The 19,863-nt window shown below is 43.4% G+C and overlaps 1 protein-coding gene and 1 pseudogene across 3 annotated transcripts in view; one reads left to right on the forward strand and one right to left on the reverse strand.

The window, feature by feature from the left end:
* Nucleotides 1-6,605: 6,605 nt before the first annotated feature.
* Nucleotides 6,606-7,543, forward strand: LOC132227273 (chromobox protein homolog 3-like; annotated as a pseudogene).
* A 2,839-nt stretch (nt 7,544-10,382) lies between these two features.
* Nucleotides 10,383-19,863, reverse strand: part of CLEC7A (C-type lectin domain containing 7A) — a 45,687-nt gene continuing 36,206 nt past the window's right edge. Inside the window, exons 4-6 of one of the 3 annotated variants that reach the window (XM_059682182.1) lie at nt 19,503-19,654; nt 18,256-18,374; nt 10,383-10,968 (exon numbers count right to left, since the gene is read on the reverse strand). In XM_059682182.1, coding sequence (XP_059538165.1) covers nt 10,836-10,968; nt 18,256-18,374; nt 19,503-19,654 — 404 coding nt within the window. In that variant the 3' untranslated portion in view covers nt 10,383-10,835. The remainder of the gene's footprint in view (nt 10,969-18,255; nt 18,375-19,502; nt 19,655-19,863) is intronic. The other 2 variants (XM_059682183.1, XM_059682181.1) reach the window with 2 other exon arrangements.

Raw genomic sequence — 19,863 nt, forward strand, 5'->3', positions numbered from 1 at the left:
ATTACTCTTTTATTAGATAGGATGCTACATCATGATCATGGACACAATTTCCTGGAAGTAAAGACTTTTAGAATTATTACTAACTATGTGTGACTTTAGGAATCTAGTAACAATTTGTGCCTACATTTCCTAAGCTGAGAAGGAAATGAGAAGTTTGCTTTAGATAATGTCCAAAAATTCTTCCCAAATCAGTATAATAGAATTATATTATTCTACTAATATACTTCTATATTTGGGGGTGACAGCTTGGCTAAATCAAGCACACTAAATATAGAGTGTGGAAGATGCTTGGATTAGGGCCATCAACCCTTAGGAGGGATGGGTCAGGAATTATATATTGTGGATTAATCATGCATCTCAACCTATGTATTGTTTACTGGGTTATTCTAAATAAAGCAAATGGAAAGAGACCTTTCTCTTGCATAATGCCTTGTAAAAAGTAGGAAATAAAAAATCATTTGGTAATTTTCATTGGGTTGATGTATTAGAAAAGGTTATAGAAGAGGAGGCAGTAAAAAAATGGAAGGAAACAGTAAGTGAAGCACATATGAGAATGAAGCAGAAAGATGGAATATGAGAAATCAGAACAGGGGCCTAAAATATATATACATAAAGGAGATACTGATAATTATTATTCTAATGAAATGGCAATGAAAACTATTTTCCAAACTTCAGTTATTCACATAGATCTTTGACAATTTTTGCCAAACTATCTACATTAGAATTTTACTACTTGTCTTTAAATAATTTTTTTCAACAATGACAAAAATATTCTTTGAATGCAGGTACTATTATCTGAGACATATCAGTATAAAATAAAACTCTCTTTCCTTTTAGAGACTACATTCTATGGAGGAAAGCAGATGACATACAAGAAAATAATAAGTAAACTGTAGAGTTTACTAGATTCTGATAAGAGTTATGAAAAATATATGGAAGATAAGAGAGATCAGGGATATATAGGAAGGAGGGTTGCTAATTTTAAATGAAAGAGAGTCAGCCGCATTAAGAAAGTGATATTTTTGCAGATGTAAAAGAGATGTAAGGCTAAGCCTGGAAATTTCTAAGGTAAGAATCAGTCATAAAAAGAGAACAGGGAGCTGAAAAGGTATGAGGGGGAAGCATGCCAGCTCTAGTTGAGAAACAATAGAAAAATCAGTGTCCTAGATGGAATGAGTTTAGAGAAGAATAGATTGACTCAAAAGAATAAAGTATGCCACAGTAATTGTCTCATAGACAATTTAAAGATTTTTTGCTCTTTATTTTGATTTTTTTTTCACTCTGAGGTATATGGGAAATCACAGAGTTTTTGTAAAAGGCTGACATGATTTGCTTTAAATTTAATGGAATCACTCTGCTATGTTTGAAAATAAACAGAGGACAAGGCAGATGCTGGGAGACTACTTTTAAAATTACTGCAATTGCCCTGCCGACATGGCTCAGTGGTTGAGTGTCGACCTATGAACCAGGAGGTCATGGTTCAATTCCAAATCAGAGCACATGCCCAGGTTGTGTTCGATTCCCAGTGTGGGGTGTGCAGGAGGTAGCCAATCAATGATTCCCTCTCATCATTGATGTTTCTAGCTCTCTCTCCCTCTCCCCTCTTCTCTGAAATCAATAAAATATTTTTTAAAAACACACACACACACACACAGAACTCTCCAGGAGTTCCAGTCAAGCTCAGAGGGTACCAGAGACATACAGGGAGAAAGCTGAGCTGTTGTGGCTTTAGAGTGAGGGTCACCATTGTCCTTGTGTTGAGCCCTCCCCCCACGTGAACTTGAATCTGGTGAACTCCACTTGCTCCAACCTGATGACTCCCTGGGACTCCACCCCACCACAAAGTTCTGTAGGCTCCAGGCAATGAGTGACTGGCCTCAGTGTACACTGTGACATTTGATGAGTGGCCTCCGGCTCAGCACTAGCACCATATCTGAATCTAGATGAACCTGGTAAACATGATTCATCCTACCCTCATGACTCCCAGAGCCTCTGCTTACCACTCCAGGCTTTTTCAAAGACTGAGCCTTACAGGCAACAGGCAGACAGCAACAGATCTCAAGGTGCCTTGTGACCTCTGCTGACCTGCCCTAGGCCCAGTACTGGTGGAAGCTGGCCTCACAGTGTGCATTTTCCCACGCACATCCAGGTCCAGCAGAGGCAGCTACCAAGACATATCACTTACTGTAGTGGTTCGCAACCTTCCTAATGCCGTGACCCTTTAATACAGTTCCTCATGTTGTGGTGACCTCCAACCATAAAATTATTTTTGTTGCTACTTCATAACTGTAATGTTGCTACTGTTATGAATCGTAATGTAAATATCTGATATGCAGGATGTATTTGCATTGTTACAAACTGAACATAATTAAAGCATAGCGATTAATCACAAAAAAATATGTAATTATATATTCAATATGTGTTTTCCGATGGTCTTAGGTGGCCCCTGTGAAAGGGTCGTTGGACCCCCAAAGGGGTCGCGACCCACAGGTTGAGAACCGCTGACTTAGTGGCTCCTAGCAAGTATACTGAGGCCAGTTATAGGCAGCATCTGGCATTGGCCTGCACCGGAGACTCTCCCAGGGGCCTCAGAACCAACACTCCCAATGGCCAACTTCAGACCACAGCAGAGCACCACCTGATTAGCACCACAAATGGCACATCCAAAGGGGTGGTCTAAGCAAGTACCAGGCCCTACAGGGGCAAATCCTGCTCTGTGGGTAAACACTACACAACAGCTCGTATGCTGTGGTAATGACCAACATTCACAGTGAGTTAGCCTGAAGATCAATCCCACCCACTGACGTGCCAACAGTAATCAAGGCTTAACTACAACAGAAGGGCACACACCACCCACATAAGGGACTTTCCTGAAACATGCAGCTCATTGATCAGGAAGTCTGTACCACTGTGCAAAACAGGACATCTACTACATAAAACCACCCTGCCAAGGTGGGAAGACTTAATAGATCTAAATAATATAGAAAAAGTAAATACAGAGAGGAAGCCAAAATGAGGAGACAATGAAACAACAAAAGAAATAGACAGGAAAATAACAAAATAATATGGAGGGAAGCAATCTATCAGATACAGAATTCAAAACAATGGTTATAAGAATGCTCAACCAACTTAGTGAGAACTTCAACAAAGAAATAGTAAGCATAAAAAAAGGACATAGAAACCATAAAAAGAACCAGTCAGAAATGAAGACTACAGTAACTGAAATAAAAATACATTGAAGTGCCCAGCTGGCATGGCTCAGTGGTTGAGGGTCAACCTATGAACCAGGAGGTCATGGTTCATTCCTCAGTCAAAATATGCCCAGATTGTGGGCTCTTTCCCCAGTGTGGGGCATGCAGGAAGCAGCTGATCAATGATTCTCTCTCATAACTGATGTTTGTATCTTTCTCTCTCGCTCTCCTTTCCTCTCTGAAATTAATCAAAAAAATTTAAAAAATACACTGGAAATCCCTAGCCGGCTTGGCTCAGTGGATAGAGCGTCAGCCTACAGACTGAGGGGTCCAAGGTTCGATTCTGGCCAAGGGCACATGCCTGGGTTATGGGCTGCATCCCCAGTGTGGGGTGTGCAGGAGGCAGCAAAAGAATGATTCTCTCCCATCATTGATGTTTCTATCTCTCTCCTTCTCCCTTCCTCTCTGAAATCAATAAATAAATATATTTTTAAAAAATACACTGGAAAAAATCAATTCAGTGATTTGGAAGACAAGTTACCAGAAAATATTCTATCAGAGCAGCAAAAATAAAAAATAAAAAGAATTTTTAAAATGAGAATAGTTTAAGGGACCCTGAGACAACATCAAGCATAACAACATTTACATCATGGGTAATACCAGAAGAGAAGAGAGAGAACAAAGGATTGAGAAACTATTTGAAGAAATAATAACTGAAAACTTCCCTATCCCGACATTAAAAACATCATCTACCACTTCCAAGTAGGATTTATTCCTGAGATACAAAGTTGGTTCAATATCCGCAAATCAATTAATATAACATATTACATAAAAAAATGAAGTACAGATGTCATACAATCACATCCACAGATCTAAAAAAAAATGCATTTGACAACATCAGCAATAATTTATGATAACAATTCTCAACAAAGTGGGAATATAGGGAACATACCTCAACATAATGAGGGCTATATATGATAAAGCTGCAGTAACATCACACTCAACAGGTAAAAGCTAAAAGTGATTTCCTTAAGATCAGGGACAAGGAATTGGAAAAAAAAGGAAAAAAAAGAAAAAGAAAGAAAGAACTCATGGACATGGACAACCGCGTGATGATTGCAGGGTGGAGAGAGGTGGGTGGAGGTAGAAGAAGGTACAGTGGGGATAAATGATGATGAAAAAATAAAAGAAAGAAAAATAGATCAAGTTGTCTACTTTCACACTTTTATTCAACTTAGTACTCAAAGTCCTAGTCAAAGCAATCAATAAAAGAAAAAAAAGGCATCCAAATTGGAAAGGAAGAAGTATAACTGTCATTATTTGTAGATGACATGATACTATATAGGGAGAATCCTAAAGATTCCACCAAAAAAACTATTAGAATTAATACATGCATTCAGTAAAGTAGCAGGATAAAAAATTAATATTCAGAAATTTATTGCATTTTTATATATAAACTAGTAGCCTTGTGCATGAAATTCATGCACTGTGGTAGGGGGGAAGGGGCCCCTCAGTCTGGCCTGCACCCTCTCCAATCTGAGACCCCTCAGGGAATGTCCGACTGCCTGTTTGTGCCCACACTTTTAACAGATAACAGCTCCATTGATGTTTCTTTCTTCTCATGTTTAAAACCATTGGAATTAGTAGGTATTCAAAGTGTGTATACATTTTGGGGAGACACCCTCTATATCTCTAGTCAGCGGTGAAAGAAACCAATAGCAGATTTGGAATCCCCAGACAGGGAACCTCACTCACTCCCCACATGTCTCCCCACTTCACTTTCCACCTTCGTGGGCAGTGGGAGAATCAACGTTTTCTCTCATTAATTTGGAAAAGCACGTCCTGTCACCCGCTGCCTGGCAGAAGTGTGCTAGGCCCCAAGCAAGCGAGGCTCAGTCAGGGCAGCCTTTGCTCATGGGTGCTGGCACCCAAAGTGCACATTCCTCCTCTCCAGTCGCCCCGACTATCCCACTGTTTCACTGAGAGGACGGAATTCCTCTCCCCCTCTGGGTTCTTGATCTTGAACGCTGACTGAAGGCACCTCAGCAAGGGCCACCGGCACCCACCAGGTGTGTCTGTCTGCACCTGCTCCTGCCTCAGCACCTGCATTAACCCCCCAGAGGTGATCTCGTAGCTGCACTGGCCTCCGTGGGAACAGAGCATCACCACTCCGCCCTCTCACTGTCATCTCACAGGCGCCCACCCACAGCACCCAGAACACCCAGACACTCTCCAAAGGACGTGAGCGCATCAGAGGGGATGTGTGCACATCCCGTGGGGGTGTTAGGCATGCTGGGGTTGATGAAAGTGCAGCAGAGAGGCGGGGGGAACTTTTCCACGCCTTGGTCTGCGCTCGAGGGTGACAGTGTGCTGGGGGATGTTCGCATGCAAGGGGGGGAGGAAAGGATGTGCACACCTGAGGCCTCTGGCTTGCAGATCCACAAACCCCTGTGGTGCCGCCAGGAGGACATCAGTCTGGCCCGCCACGGTGGCTGTCCCTGCAATCCTGCACCTTCTGGGCCAGGAGGCGGATCTTGCACAGCCACTCCTGGGTGCTGATGGCTTGCAGGCGCTATTTCAGCTCAGCCTGCAGGCTCCACTTGGAGCACTAACAGCTGCCACCGCAGCCATGTGGGGAGTACAGGCCGCCCTCTGCTGGCCTGCCTCCCCTGTCCAGAGGCTCTCTGTGCCCTGCTTACCTGTCCTGAGCGACTGGGGCTGGGCGGAAGCCAGGAGTCCTGCCCTGCCCAACCCCGGGCCGCTCCACCCCTGTGTGAGCTGCTGCCCTGCCCGGCAGGGTCACGGATCCAGGTCCCGGTCCAGCGGGTGCCTCCCGCGCTGCCGCACTGCCTTCAGTATACAAATTAGCCACCATCTTGTTGGAGGTTAATTTGCGTATAGCGCTGATTATCCAATGGGAAGCATTGTGGAGGTACAGTTAATTACCCTATTTGTCTATTATTAGATAGGACAACAAACTATCAGAAAGAGAAATTAAGAAAATAATTCCATTTACAATTGCATAAAAAAATAATAAACTACCTGGCAATGAATTTAACCAAGGAGGTAAAAGACCTGTACTCGGAAAAATAATTATAAGAAGAAGATACAAATAAATGGAAGCATATACCATGTTCATGGATAGAAAGAAATATTAAAATGTTTATACTATCCAAAGCAATCTATAGAGTCAATGCAATCTCTATCACAATACCTATGGCAGGGCCCCTCACTGTCACCTAGCGTGGGCGATGCCAATCCCTCTCCAGGCGCAGCCCCACCAGCAGTCCCAAGCACATTTTCCCAGCCCCTTCCACCTTGGTAAGTGGCTGGAGCTGAAGGCGGGCAGGGCCAGAGACACTGGAGAAGCCCAGCCCGAGACTCGGGACTGGACGCGGAGTTGCATGGAGGCAGTGAACAATAGCTCTTCCAGTCTGCAATAAAAGATGGCCTCGAATAAAGCTACATTGCAAAAAATGGGAAAGAAACAGAATGGAAAGAGTAAAAAAGTTGAAGAGGCAGAGCCTGAAGGATTTTTAGTGGAAAACGTATTGGACTGATGTGTAGTGAATGGGAAGGAGGACTATTTCCTGAAGCGGAAAGGATTCACAGATGCTGACAATACTTGGGAAACTGAAGAAACCTTAGGTTGTCCAGAGTTCATTGAAGCATTCCTCAAAAAGCTGGTGAAGAAAAAGATGGTACAAAAAGCAAGTCTTTATCTGACTTTGAATCTGATGATAGCAAATCAAAGAAGAAAAGAGATAAACTGATAAACTAAGTGGCTTTGCCAGAGGTCTTGATCCTGAAGGAACAATTGGTGCCACAGACAGCAGTGGAGAGTTAATGTTTCTCATGAAATGGAAAGATTCAGGTGAGGCTGATTTGGTGCTGGCAAAGATGAAGTGTCCTCAAACTGTAATTGCTTTCTATGAAGAAAGACTAACTTGGCATTCTTGTCCCGAAGACAAAGCCCAATAATTGTTTGCATTGCTTTTTATATATATTTATACATATATATAAAATCTGGGTCTTGTTTGTTTGTTTTTTAATTTTATTAGTGAAGAAAGAACTACATTATAATGAAAATCAAGTTTGATATGTTTGTTTTGAAGTAGTGCTGGGGAGTGGTTGGGGCGGTTGCATCAATAGCACTGGTTACTTTGAACAAAAGCTTTCTGTAGTTGCTTCCTTTATCAGAAAAGAACATTTGATACCATGTTGTTGTATTTTTTCCTCTGCATTAGAGAAACTTTTCTAAATGTTGGGAAAAATCTCCATAGTCATTACTCAGTCAGGATTAGTGTGTGCCTAAGGATCATTGTGGGTTTTTTGTTTATTGAGGGCGGGGGTGGGAGGAGGGGAGAGCAGGTGTGTACACATATGTAAATGGTTTTCTTTCTTTTTTTCTTTTCTCTCTCTCTCTCTCTCTCTTTTTTTTTTTTTTAACCAAAACACAACTATAGATAAGCTCATGTTTCTGAGCTGCCATCATTTTCAGCAACCTAAGAAAAAAATCATTTGAAGTTAAATTGAAATTTTTTCCTGAAGTTTTTAACCTTTGAAATTAGATAATTTGTAATTAATTGGACAGTTTAAATATAATGTAAGCAAAATAAAAAAAAGAATAAGCAAATGGGACTATGTCAAACTAAAAGTGTTTTTACCCAGCAAAAACAAACGAACATCAACAAAATGAAAAGACAACTTACTAATCCTGAGAAGATATTTGCCAATGATAAGGGGTTAATATAAAAAAATTATAAATAACTCATACAACTTAATAAAAAAAAGCAAACAATACAAATAAATGGGCAGAGGACCTGAATACAATTTCTCTAAAGAGGACATACAGATGGCTAATAGACATACCAAAAGATGCTCAAAATCCCTAACCATCAGAGAAATGCAAATTAAAACCACCATGAGATACCACCTGTCAGAATGGCTATAATCAATAATCAAGAAACAACAAGTGTTGGTGAGGATGTGGAGAGAAGGGACTGTTGGTGGGAATGCAAATTGGTGCAGCCACTGTGGAAAACAGTATGGAGATTCCTCAAAAATTAAAAATAGAACTACCTTGCCCTAGTTGGTTTTGCTCAGTGTATAGAGGGTTGGCCTTTGGACTGAAGGGTCCTGGGTTTGATTCCGATCAAAGGCATATGCCTGGGTTGCAGACTCAATCCCCAGTCAGGGGCATGCAGGAGACAGCCGATCAGTGATTCTCTCTCATCATTGATGTTTCTATCTTTCTCTCCCTCTCCCTTCCTCTCTGAAATCTATAAAAATATATTTAAAAAATAATAAAGTACATTATGACCCAGCAATTCTACTTCTGGGAATTTATTCAAAGAAATCCAAAACACTAATTCCAAAAGATATATGCACCCCTATGTGCATTGCAGCATTATTTACAATAACCAAGATATGGAAGCAACCTAAGTGTCCATCAATAGATGACTGGATGAAAAAGAGGTGGTACTTATACAATGGAATATTACTTGGCTATGAAAAAATGAAATCTTACCATTTGAGACAATAGGGATGGACCTTGAGGGTATTATGTTAAGTGAAATAAGTCAGACAGAGAAAGAGAAATACCAATTTATTTTATTTGTATGTTTAATTGAAAGCACAAAATACAGAAACAGGCTCATACATACAGAGAACAGACTGGGAAGGGGGGTGGAGGGCTGGGTGAAAAGGTGAAGGATTAGTAAGTACAAATTGATAATTACAAAATAATCCTGGAGATGTAGAGTACAGCATAGGAAATAGAGTCAATAATATTGTAATAACTATGTATGGCTCCAGGTGGGTATAGGATTACCAGTGGGATCATTTGGTAAAGCATATAAATATTTAACCACCATGGTGTACACCTGAAACTAATATAAAATAATATTGATTGTCAACTATAATTGAAAAATAAAAGTATTAAAATTTTAAAAATGTGACTAAATAACCAAAAAAGGAGAAAGCTTTCTTTTAAGAGCAGTTCCCCTACAATTACACATTACAGGAGATCTTAGTAATTAGAGATGTGGCAGACATATTTTCTGGGTTATTTAATTGAAAAGGGGGAAAAAGATAGAATTCCTGCTTTTTATGGAAGTTTTTGGTCACAATTATCATCATATTGATGAACAAAATTAAAAAAAATAGCTCTGATTATAGTGAAGCTATTTTTTATTTTTTTATTTAGCTATTCAGAATTATATTGTGCCTCGACCTGTGTCTGATGAATCACTGCTAAATGTGGAGAAACAAATCGCAGGAACACCCCATGTACACTCCAGTGGCACTTTTTAAGGTAAGAATTACTTTGTTACAGCCAGAAGTTAAGATCTCCTGAAACACCAAGGAATTCTGATTAATCCCAGGTAAATGCCAGGTCAATTATAGAATAAAAATTCAAGTTATGCTATACTAGCTCCATTAGAACATAATACTGGATTACCAATTGAGTTAACATATAGAAATCACAGTCTCCATCCTGTCTCTCAGCTAAGATTAAAGTTGGCTGAGCTCTTTTGATATTTCCAGCATTTATTTCGACTTCAAATACCTCTCATTTGTGTTTTGTTTTCTTCCCTCCTTACTATCTACACTAATAAAAGAGAAAAATGGTAATTGGCGTACGACGATACCCTTTTCATTGGCTAATCAGGGCTATATGCAAATTAACTGCCAACTAAGATTGGCAGTTAACTGCCAACAAGATAGCGGTTAATTTGCATATGTAGGCACAATGCAGGGAGGCAAAAGGGAAAGCAAGAAGAAGCCCCCTGCCACTGACAGTGATCTGAAACCCAGGGGGAAGCTAAGAGCTGGGGGGCAGGGCAAAGGCGGCCCTGGGGCCGCCTTTGCCCTGCCCCCCAGCCATGATCAGAGAATCAGGCGCCTTTGCTGCCCTGGCCAGTGGTAGCAGGAAGTAGGGGTGAAGCCAGCGATGGGAGCTGGGCACCGTCGAAGCTGGCAGTCCCAGGAGCTAGGGGTCCCTTGCCTGGGCCTAAAGAGGAGCCCACGATCGCGGGGCTGCTGCAGCTGCGGGTCCCCGCTGCCCGGGCCAGACACCTCGGCCAGAGGCGTTAGGCCTGGGCAGGGGTGGAGCCTGCAACCGCGGGGAGCTGGGGGTCCCCTGCCCAGGCCTAACACCTCTGGCGGAGGCGTCAGGCCTGGGCAAGGGGCCAATCCTGTGATTGGAGGGTGATGCGGGTCAACGCCTGAGGGCTCCCAGTATGTGAGAGGGGGCAGGCTGGGCTGAGGGACACTCCCCCCCACACACACACCCAGTGCACGAATTTAGTGCACCGGGCCCCTAGTCCTATATAATAAAAGGCCAGCAACCATAACAGTGTAATGACTGAAATGACCAATCGACCAGTTGCTATGAGGTGCATTGACCACCTCTCAGTCCCCCTCCCCAACCCACAGGCTCCAATTGCTGGATGGCCAACAGGGAACGATGGGGAACCGGGGTGGGTGACGGCGGGGCGGGATTGGGGACTGGCGAGTGGGTGGAAGATGTTTAGGGTGATTGCAGGCTAGGCCTAGGGACCCTAACTGTGCATAATTTCGTGCACTGGACCTCTAGTCTTATATACTTTACTCTGCTCCTCCATGTCAACACCCACATCATTATATCGACAACTTCTTCTCACAGATACCACTTGAGGGCACACTACAAAGCTGGTCATAAATTATTTGCATATGAATCCATACACAATTGTGGGATGAGTTTTCCTGTGTCACTGTGCTTCTGATTTCAAACCTATTAAAATAAAATGCAATGAGATAATTAGAACAAACATAAGAAATACAGACTACTAGTCACACAATGCTGAAATAAATTGGTGAGGATACTAGTAAAAGAGTTCTGAAGTGTCTACACTTATTGGAAAAGGAGACTTGAATTTAGATTGTATTAGTTCTCAAATGACAACATATCCTTCATTATCTATCCTATCTAATAAAAGAGAAACATGGTAATTAGCCTACGACCGCTACCCTTCCCATTGGCTAATCAGGGCGATATGCAAATTAACTGCCGGCCAAGATGGCAGCCAGCAGCCAGGCAGCTTAAACTGAACATGAGGCTTGCTTGCTTCAGTGACGGAGGACGGGAATGTTCCCCACCTGCCTTGCCGGCCTCTGAGCTTGCAGTTTAAGAAACATTGTAACAAATATAGAAGCTAAACAAAACCCCAGAAACCAGCTTTCAGCCAGCTGGGATCTCAGAGCTGGAGTTGATACAGAGTTTCAATTATAGAACCGAAACAAACCAGATATCTGTTTTCAGCAGCTGAGGCCTCAGAGCTGAAGCCAATCCTCAGAGCTAAAGCTGGCCCAGAATTAAAAAGAAAAAAAGAAAAAAAGGAGCAGTTGGGAGCTTCAGTCCCAGCCTGAAAATAGCCCTCAGCGCCTCATCTAGGCTGGCCAGGCACCCCAGTGGGGATGCCCACCCTGAAAGGTATGTGACCAGCTTCAAACAGCCATCATCCCCTCACCCAGGCTGGCCAGGCACCCCAGTGGGGACCCCCACCTTGATTCAGGACACCCTTCAGGGCAAACCAGCCGGCCCCACCCATGCACCAGGCCTCTATCCTATATAATAAAAGGGTAATATGCCTCCCAGCATCGGGATCAGCGGAGCCGAGAGGCCTTGCGGCACCGGGATCAGCGTGACAGGGGGCAGCGCCCAAACCCCCTGATCGCCCTGAGGCTCTGTGTGTGACAGGGGGCGGGGCCACAACCTCCCTATCCACCCTGCTCTGTTTGTGACAGGGGAAGGCGCCCCAACCCCCTGATCGACCCTGATCTGTTCCTGATATGTGGAGCTCCCCAACCCCCTGATTACCCTGCAGCTCGGTGTGTGACAGGGGGCAGCGCCCCAACCCCCTGATTGGCCCTGCTCTGTGCGTGACAGGGGGTGGCGCCGCAAATCCCCATCGACCCTGCTCTGTGCATGACAGAGGGCGGCGCCCCAACTCCCCAATCAGCTCTTCTCTAAGCCCGACCAGGGGCTGCACCTAGGGATTGGGCCTGCCCTCTGCCACCCGGGAGCAGGCCTAAGCCAGCAGGTCGTTATCTCCCAAGGGGTCCCAGACTGCGAGAAGGCACAGGCCGGGTTGAGGGACCCCCCCTTCCCCCCCAAGTGCACAAATTTTTGTGCACTGAGCCTCTAGTCTATATATAAAAGCTTAAGCGACTTTTATAACCGAACTACCAGAATGATGAGAACGACCGGTCAACCAGTTGCTATGACGTGCACTGATCACCAGGGGGCATACGCTCAACACAAGAGCTGCCCCCTGGTGGTCTGTGTGCTCCCACAACCAACCTCCCATGGCACCTCCCCCCTCTAGGCCGGACAACCTCCCACAGCCTCTCCCACGGCCAGCCAGCCCCCCAGTAGGCCTCGATCACCAGCCAGGCCAAGGGACCCCACCCATGCATGAATTTGTGCACTAAGCCTCTAGTTAAAGTATAAAAGTGACTAAAAAACGTTTTTTATTTATTGAATTTATTGGGGTCACATTGATTAATGAAACTATATAGGTTGCAAGTGTACAACTCCATAAAACATCATCTGCATACTGCATCGTGCACTCACCACCCAAAATCAAGTTTCTTTCCACCACTATTTATCCCCTTTTTGCCTTCTTCCACCTCTCCCCACCCTCTTTACCCCCTGGCAAGCATCATATTTTGTCTGTATCCTTTGTTTGTTTGTTTGTGTGTGTGTTTGTTTTGTTTTGTTTTGCTTAATCCCTTAACCTTTTCCACCCAGCTCCCCAACCCCTCTCACCTCTGACAGCTGTCAGTTTGTTCTCATTTTATATGAGTCTCTTTCTATTTTGTTTGTTAGTTTATTTTGTTCATTAGATTCCACATATGAATGCACTCAATATGGTATTTGTCTTTTTCTGACAAGTTTATTTCATTTAGCACAATACTCTCCAGGTCCATTCATGCTGTCACAAAAAGTAAGATTTCCTTCTTTTGTATGGCAGACTAGTATTCTATTGTGTAAATATACCACAGATTTTTGCTGTTGTTGTTAATCCACACCCAAAGATATTTTCCATTGATTTTTAGAGAGAATGGAAGGGAGAGGGGGAGACAGAGAGTGAGAAGCATTGATGTGAGAGAGATATGTCAATTGGTTGTCTCCCTCACATGCCTGGACCAGGGCTAGGGGATTGAACCTGCAACCATTTAGACTGAAGGCTGACATTCTATCCACTCAGCCAAACCAGTTAGGAGCCTACCACAGCTTTTTTATCCCCTCACCTATTGATGGGTACTGGGTCTGCTTATGTGTTGTTGTTATTTTTATTTGTTTTATTTCATTTTTCTAAAGGTCTGCTTATGATTTTAAGAAATAGTACTACTTGCATAAAATTAAATAAAGCTTCAGACAAAACAGTTAATATTCTATAAGCAGTTCTTTGCTTATCTATCAAACTCTTTCCTAGAAATATATTTATCAAATAAAGCAACAGTTTAGTGAAATTATTATTGGGTATATTAGTGAGTAGATCAAGTAGAAGAGTTATTACTGAAAGGGATCTAGAACAGAATGAGGAATCAGAGATAGCAAAGGCCATTTAAAGAAGGGGAGGGGGGAAAACCCTATATATTTCAATGCCTCCTAAAAGCAGAATTATATTAGAATACAATGTAAAAATAAAAAAGAATACAATGTCAGACAATTACATTAACTACCATGGGTAAGTGGAAGCATGTCTCTTGTGTTGGGGGTTTTTTTGTTTGTTTTTTTAAATATATTTTATTGATTTTTTACAGAGAGGAAGGGAGAGGGATAGAGAGTTAGAAACATCGATGAGAGTAAAACATCAATCAGCTGCCTCCTGCACACTCCCCACTGGGTATGTGCCCGCAACTAAGGTACGTGCCCTTGACCGGAATCGAACCTGGAACCTTTCAGTCCCCAGGCCGACGCTCTATCCACTGAGCCAAACTAGCCAGGGCTGTCCCTTGTTTTATTTGCTCCTCAGTCTCCTGAAGTAGCAATACTAATTACTCAAACTACAAGGACATCACTGAGCCTCAGGGTAAAAACTATAATACTCTTCATCTTGCCTATCTATCTCCCCTTGGCCCTGTGCTTGAAGGATTGAGAGAATTCTTCTGTAAAAAGGACTAGGCTAAGAGCATGAAACAATTTTGATCAAGGCCTCTGGGAGAATTCTGACCAGTGTTCTCCAAAAATCTTACTTGACATCCAAGAGATGTTTTGGATATGGACAGACCTAGATTAAATTACAGCCACCCAGAAAACCAAGGCATAATAATGTATCAAAATATTAATTTTGAATCCCTCTTTTTATTTTAAATAAGAGAGCATTATTTCTAATATGAGAGGCCTGGTGCACGAATTCGTGCACCAGTGTGGTCCCTTGGCCTGGCCTGCAGGGTCGGGCTGAAACCTCCTCTCTGACATCCCCTGAGGGGTCCCAGACTGCGAGAGGGTGCAAGCCAGGCCAAGGGACCCCACTGGTGCACAATCAGGGCTGGGGAGGGACATGGGAGGTTGGCCAACCGGGGACAGACTGCAGGAGGGCTCCAGAGCATGTCCGGCCCATCTCGCTCAGTCCCGATCGGCCAGACCCCAGCAGCAAGCTAACCTATCCGTCAGAGCATCTGCCCCCTGGTGGTCAGTGCATGTCATGGTGAGTGGTTGAGCAGCCTTAGCATATCATTAGCATATTATGCTTTGATTGGTTGAACAGCCGACCAGCCGACCGGACACTTAACATATTAAGCTTTCATTATATAGGACTATGCCGGGAGCCGGTCCATCCTTGCTGTTTCAAGGGACCTGGCATATATGGCATACAGTTCTTAATATGTTTGCTCACCTTCTTGGTGCTGTGTTTTAACCAAAGCCACCTCTCCGAGAAAGGTTGAATCCCCAGGTAGGGATTTTCCCGTGAAGTTAGGGAGGGAATAAAACCCCTCAACTAAGTGCCAGGTGGGTAATTAATCCCTTTAACTATGAACAATCATGCTTAAACTACATAATCTTTTCTCCCTGGAATGGAGATAAGAAACGCCCTAACCTTTGTAATAGAGATTGATAGGATTGAATCAACTGGTATAAATACAGTTGTAACAAGACAGAAACACTCAGAACTTAGAACGGAATCAAGAAGACAGAGCCTACACGGAGCCTAGAGACAGAAGAACTTTGCTGGAGAGAGCATGCCGGAGGATCCTGGAGAGGGACTGGCCTCGGAGCCTAGAGACAGAGCCTAGTGGGAGAACATGGCAAGGGATCCTGGACTGAACCTGACTACAGAGATTGGCAGGAGAACCTGACTGGAACCTGGATACTGAACCTGACTGGAGAACCTGGACAGAACCTCTCTGGAGATCCTAAGCAGAACCTCTCTGGAGATCCAGACCAGAACTTGGCTGGAGATCCTGGCTAGAGATCCTGGCTAAGCTGCTGATCAACTGAACCCTGTCTCCGTGCCCTTCCTTCTTCTCCGACTCCATCCACACCTTTGGGGACCCCTGGACCCGCTGGGGTTGGACCCCGGCAGGACTAGAGGCCCTGTGCACAAAAATTTGTGCACTCCGGGGGTCCCTCAGCCCGGCCTGTGCCCTCTAGCAGTCTGGGACCCCTCGGGGGATGACCACCTGCTGGCTTAGGCCGGCTCCCTAGGGGATTGGGCTTAAGCTATCAGTCAGACATCCCTCTGGTAGCCCGAGAGCCCTCGGGGGATGTCCATTTGCCAGCGGGGAGCAGGCCTAAGCTGCAGTCGGACATCCTTAGTGTGGCTGAGGAGGTGGGAGAGGCTCCCCCCACCACCGCTGTACTGGCAGCCCTCAGCCTGGCTTGTGGCTGAGCAGAGCTCCCCCTGTGGGAGCGACCTGACCACCAGGGGGCAGCTCCTGCATTGAGCATTTGCCCCCTGGTGGTCAGTGTGTGTCATAGTGACCAGTCATTCCCAGTCATTCTGCTGTTAGGGTCAATTTGCATATTGCCCTCTTATTATACAGGAGTGCCTGGCCAGCCTACGTGAGGGGCTGATGGCTGTTTGCAGGCTGGCCACAGCCCCTTCAGGGTGGGGGGTTTCTGCTGGGGTGCCTGGCCAGCCTGGGTGAGTGGCTGATGGCAGTTTGCAGGCTGGCTACAGCCCCTTCAGGGTGGAGGTCCCCGCTGGGGTGCCTGGCCAGCCTGGATGAGGGGCTGATGGCTGTTTGCAGGCTGGCCACAGCCCCTTCAGTGTGGGTGTCCCCACTGGGGTGCCTGGCCATCCTGGATGAGGGGCTGAGGGCCATTTGCAGGCTGGCCACAGCCCTTTCAGTGTAGGGGGTCCTGCTGGGGTGTCTGGCCAGTCTGCGTTAGGGGCTGAGGGCTGTTTTCAGGCTGGCTAAGCCCCCCAGTGGGGACCCTCACCCCATGAGGGTGTGGCCAACCTGGGTGAGGGACTGATGGCTGTTTTCAGGCTGGCCACAACCCCCCAGCCACCCAAGCTCCCAGTGGAGGCTGGCTGGAAGCAGGTATCTGAGATTTATTTGTCTTCTATAATTGAAACTTTGTTGCCATGAGAGGAGACTACAGCTGGCTCAGAGCAGGGGGGAAGCTTGGCTTTCTCCATCACCCGGGCAACCAAGCCTCCTGCTTGCTCCAGCTCTGTGGCTGCTGTTCACCATCTTGGCTGGGTTAATTTGTATAGTCGCTCTGATTGGCTGGTGGGCATGGCTTAGGGTGTAGCAAAGGTATGGTCAATTAGCATCTTTGTCTTTTATTAGTGTTGATATCTCGGCAGGCAAGAGGGACAAAAGAAAGAATAAACAAATGGGACTACATTAAACTAAAAAAGTATTTACACAGCAAAAAAAAAAAAAAATCAAGAAAATGAAAAGGCAATTTACTAATCCAGAGAAGGTATTTGCCAATGATGCATCTGGTAAGGGGTTAATATCCAAAATTTATAAATAGCTCATACAACTTAATAAAAAAAAGCAAACAATACAAAAAAATGGGCAGAGGACCTGAATACACATTTCTCCAAAGATCACATACAGATGGCTAATAGACATATGAAAAGATGCTCAAAATCACTAACCATCAGAGAAATGCAATTAAAACCACTATGAGATACCACCTCACACCTGTCAGAATAGCTGTCATCACTAATCAACAAACAAGTGTTGGTGAGAATGGGAGGAAAGGGACCCCTGGTTCACTGTTGGTGGGAAGGCAAATTGGTGCAGCCACCATGGAGAACAGTATGGAGATTCCTCAAAAATTAAAAATAGAACTACCTTATTCCCAGCTAGTGTTGCTCAGTGGTTGAGCATTGACCTATGAACCAGGAGGTCATGGTTCAATTCCAGGTCAGGGCACATGCTCAGGTTGTGGGTTCAGTCCCCAATGTGGGGCATGCAGGAAGTGGCCAATCAGTGATTCTCTCTCATCATTGATGTTTCAATCTCTCTATTCCTCTCCCTTTCTCTCTGAAATCTATAAAAATATATTTAAAAAAATAGAACTACCTTATAGCCCAGCAATTCTACTTCTGGGAATTTATTCAAAGAAATCCAAAACACTAATTCCAAAAGATATATGCACCCCTATGTGCATTGCAGATTTATTTACAATAGCCAAGATATTGAAGCAACCCAAGTGCCCATCAACAGATGATTAGATGAAAAAGAAGTGGTACATATATCCAATGGAATATTACACAGTCATAAAATATTGAAATCTTGCAAGTTGTGACAACATGGATGGACCTTGAGCATGTTATGCTAAGTAAAATAAGTCAGACAGAGAAAGGCAAATACCATATGATTTAATTTATATTTGTAATTTCTCAGAGGGAAGGAGGGACGGCCAAAAGAGATTAACCAAAGAACTTAGATGCATATATGCATTGCCCTTGGACACAGACAATAGGGTGGTGAAGGCCTGGGATGGGCTGGGAACTGGGTGGAAGAGGCAAATCAGATTCTTAACTGCTTGATATGCTCTTCCCTTTCTGAGCAAGGGTATGAGAATTTGTCTCTAGATACTTACAAGTCAGGAGAGAACTTTGAGCCATCCTCCCAGAGCCATGGTCCTTCAGCCTGAGGGCGAGAGAGCCCTATCCAAAATGACTTAGCAGGTTGAGAAGACACTTGCTTTGCTATAAATTCCTGTAGGGAAACATAAATACAAATACACATCAAGAAGAGAGAGATAAATAGAGATGATAGAGATAGAAAGACAGAGAAGAGACAGAGAGATGTTCTTATAGACACCGTGAATCACCTTGGTGAAGGATGCCTGTGTACACTGGCATCAACCTCTAGAGAAGTGTCAATTCTTGAATTCCACTGAGTGTCTCAAAAGGCATTTTTCATTTCTTCGGAGTCATTTGATTTGATTTTCCACCAAAAGAACTGTTTAGATTCATAGTGTAGAATGTTTCCTGATTACTAACCCTTCTTATAGGCCATCTAAGTCCTAACCTTCATTCATGATGAATTGTAAGTTCCACCTTTTCTGTAAAAGTTTTTATGTCCACAGGGATCTCTCTCTGAATTCCTATCACATTTGTTGCCAATACCAAATATTTAACTTTTTAAAAAATCCTCACCAAGGATAGTTTTTATTGATTTTAGAGAAGAAGAAGAAGAGAGAGAAACATTGATCAGTTGCCTCCCATGTGCACCATTACCAGGGATCAATCTTGCAACCTAGCTATGTACCCTGACAAGGAATTGAGCTCGCAACCTTTCTGATGTGCAGGAGGATGCTCCAACCAACTGAGACACCCAATCAGGGCCCAAGTGTTTAAGTTTTAACAGCTGTTGTTTCTTTTTTCTTACAAATTACATGAGCATTGCAATATCAAGTTTACTTTTTTCACCTCTTTGCCTTTTCCAGTATCTTTTAAGGAATAAGTGATGTATAAATGTATATTATTATTGTAGCTATTTTTCTTAATAATTATGATGACAAGGGGGATAATGTTCTATCTCCAAATTTGAAAATTAAAATCCAAATCCACAAAAATTAGTAGTTGCCTGATTATTATAATCATGCAAACTTGCAGTGTATTCAGAAGGATTTGTTTTAAAATACAATGTGCTTATTTTTAAATTAATTAAAATGAAAAGCATAAATTATAAACATTACCCACTTAATGCATGCTCTTACTATAATTATGGAGAATAATAAATATCACTTTTTCCAAAGGAAGATTATCATTACCTGAAATCTATCTCTATTTTTCTGCTCCATATATACTACAGATAACTATGACTGAAAAAAACACTTACCAATTCTTTTGAATTATCTATCTTCATGAGATAAGAGTCCAGTTGAGAGCACTGTCTTTTACTTTCATTCCAGGAATTGAATGATGTGCCTAATAGGTAACAGCTATTCTCGTGTGCAATCCAATTAGGGGGACAAGAACTGGAAAGAACTCCTGGAAATAGAAGATAAATATGATGTGGTGCAAGCACCATCCATCCTGAGGACACAATAATAATTAATGAATCACCATTAAAATATTTCCATTTCAATTCAAACTATAAGAATATGACTTTACAAAATAGGCCATATTTAAAATGTCCCCATTCATTTAAAAATGAATTAATTATAAAAAGTGTTTTAGACAGTCAACCTTCCTTTCTC

The sequence above is a fragment of the Myotis daubentonii genome, chromosome 2 (assembly GCF_963259705.1).
Source record: "Myotis daubentonii chromosome 2, mMyoDau2.1, whole genome shotgun sequence".
In the NCBI taxonomy this organism is placed as follows: domain Eukaryota; kingdom Metazoa; phylum Chordata; class Mammalia; order Chiroptera; family Vespertilionidae; genus Myotis; species Myotis daubentonii.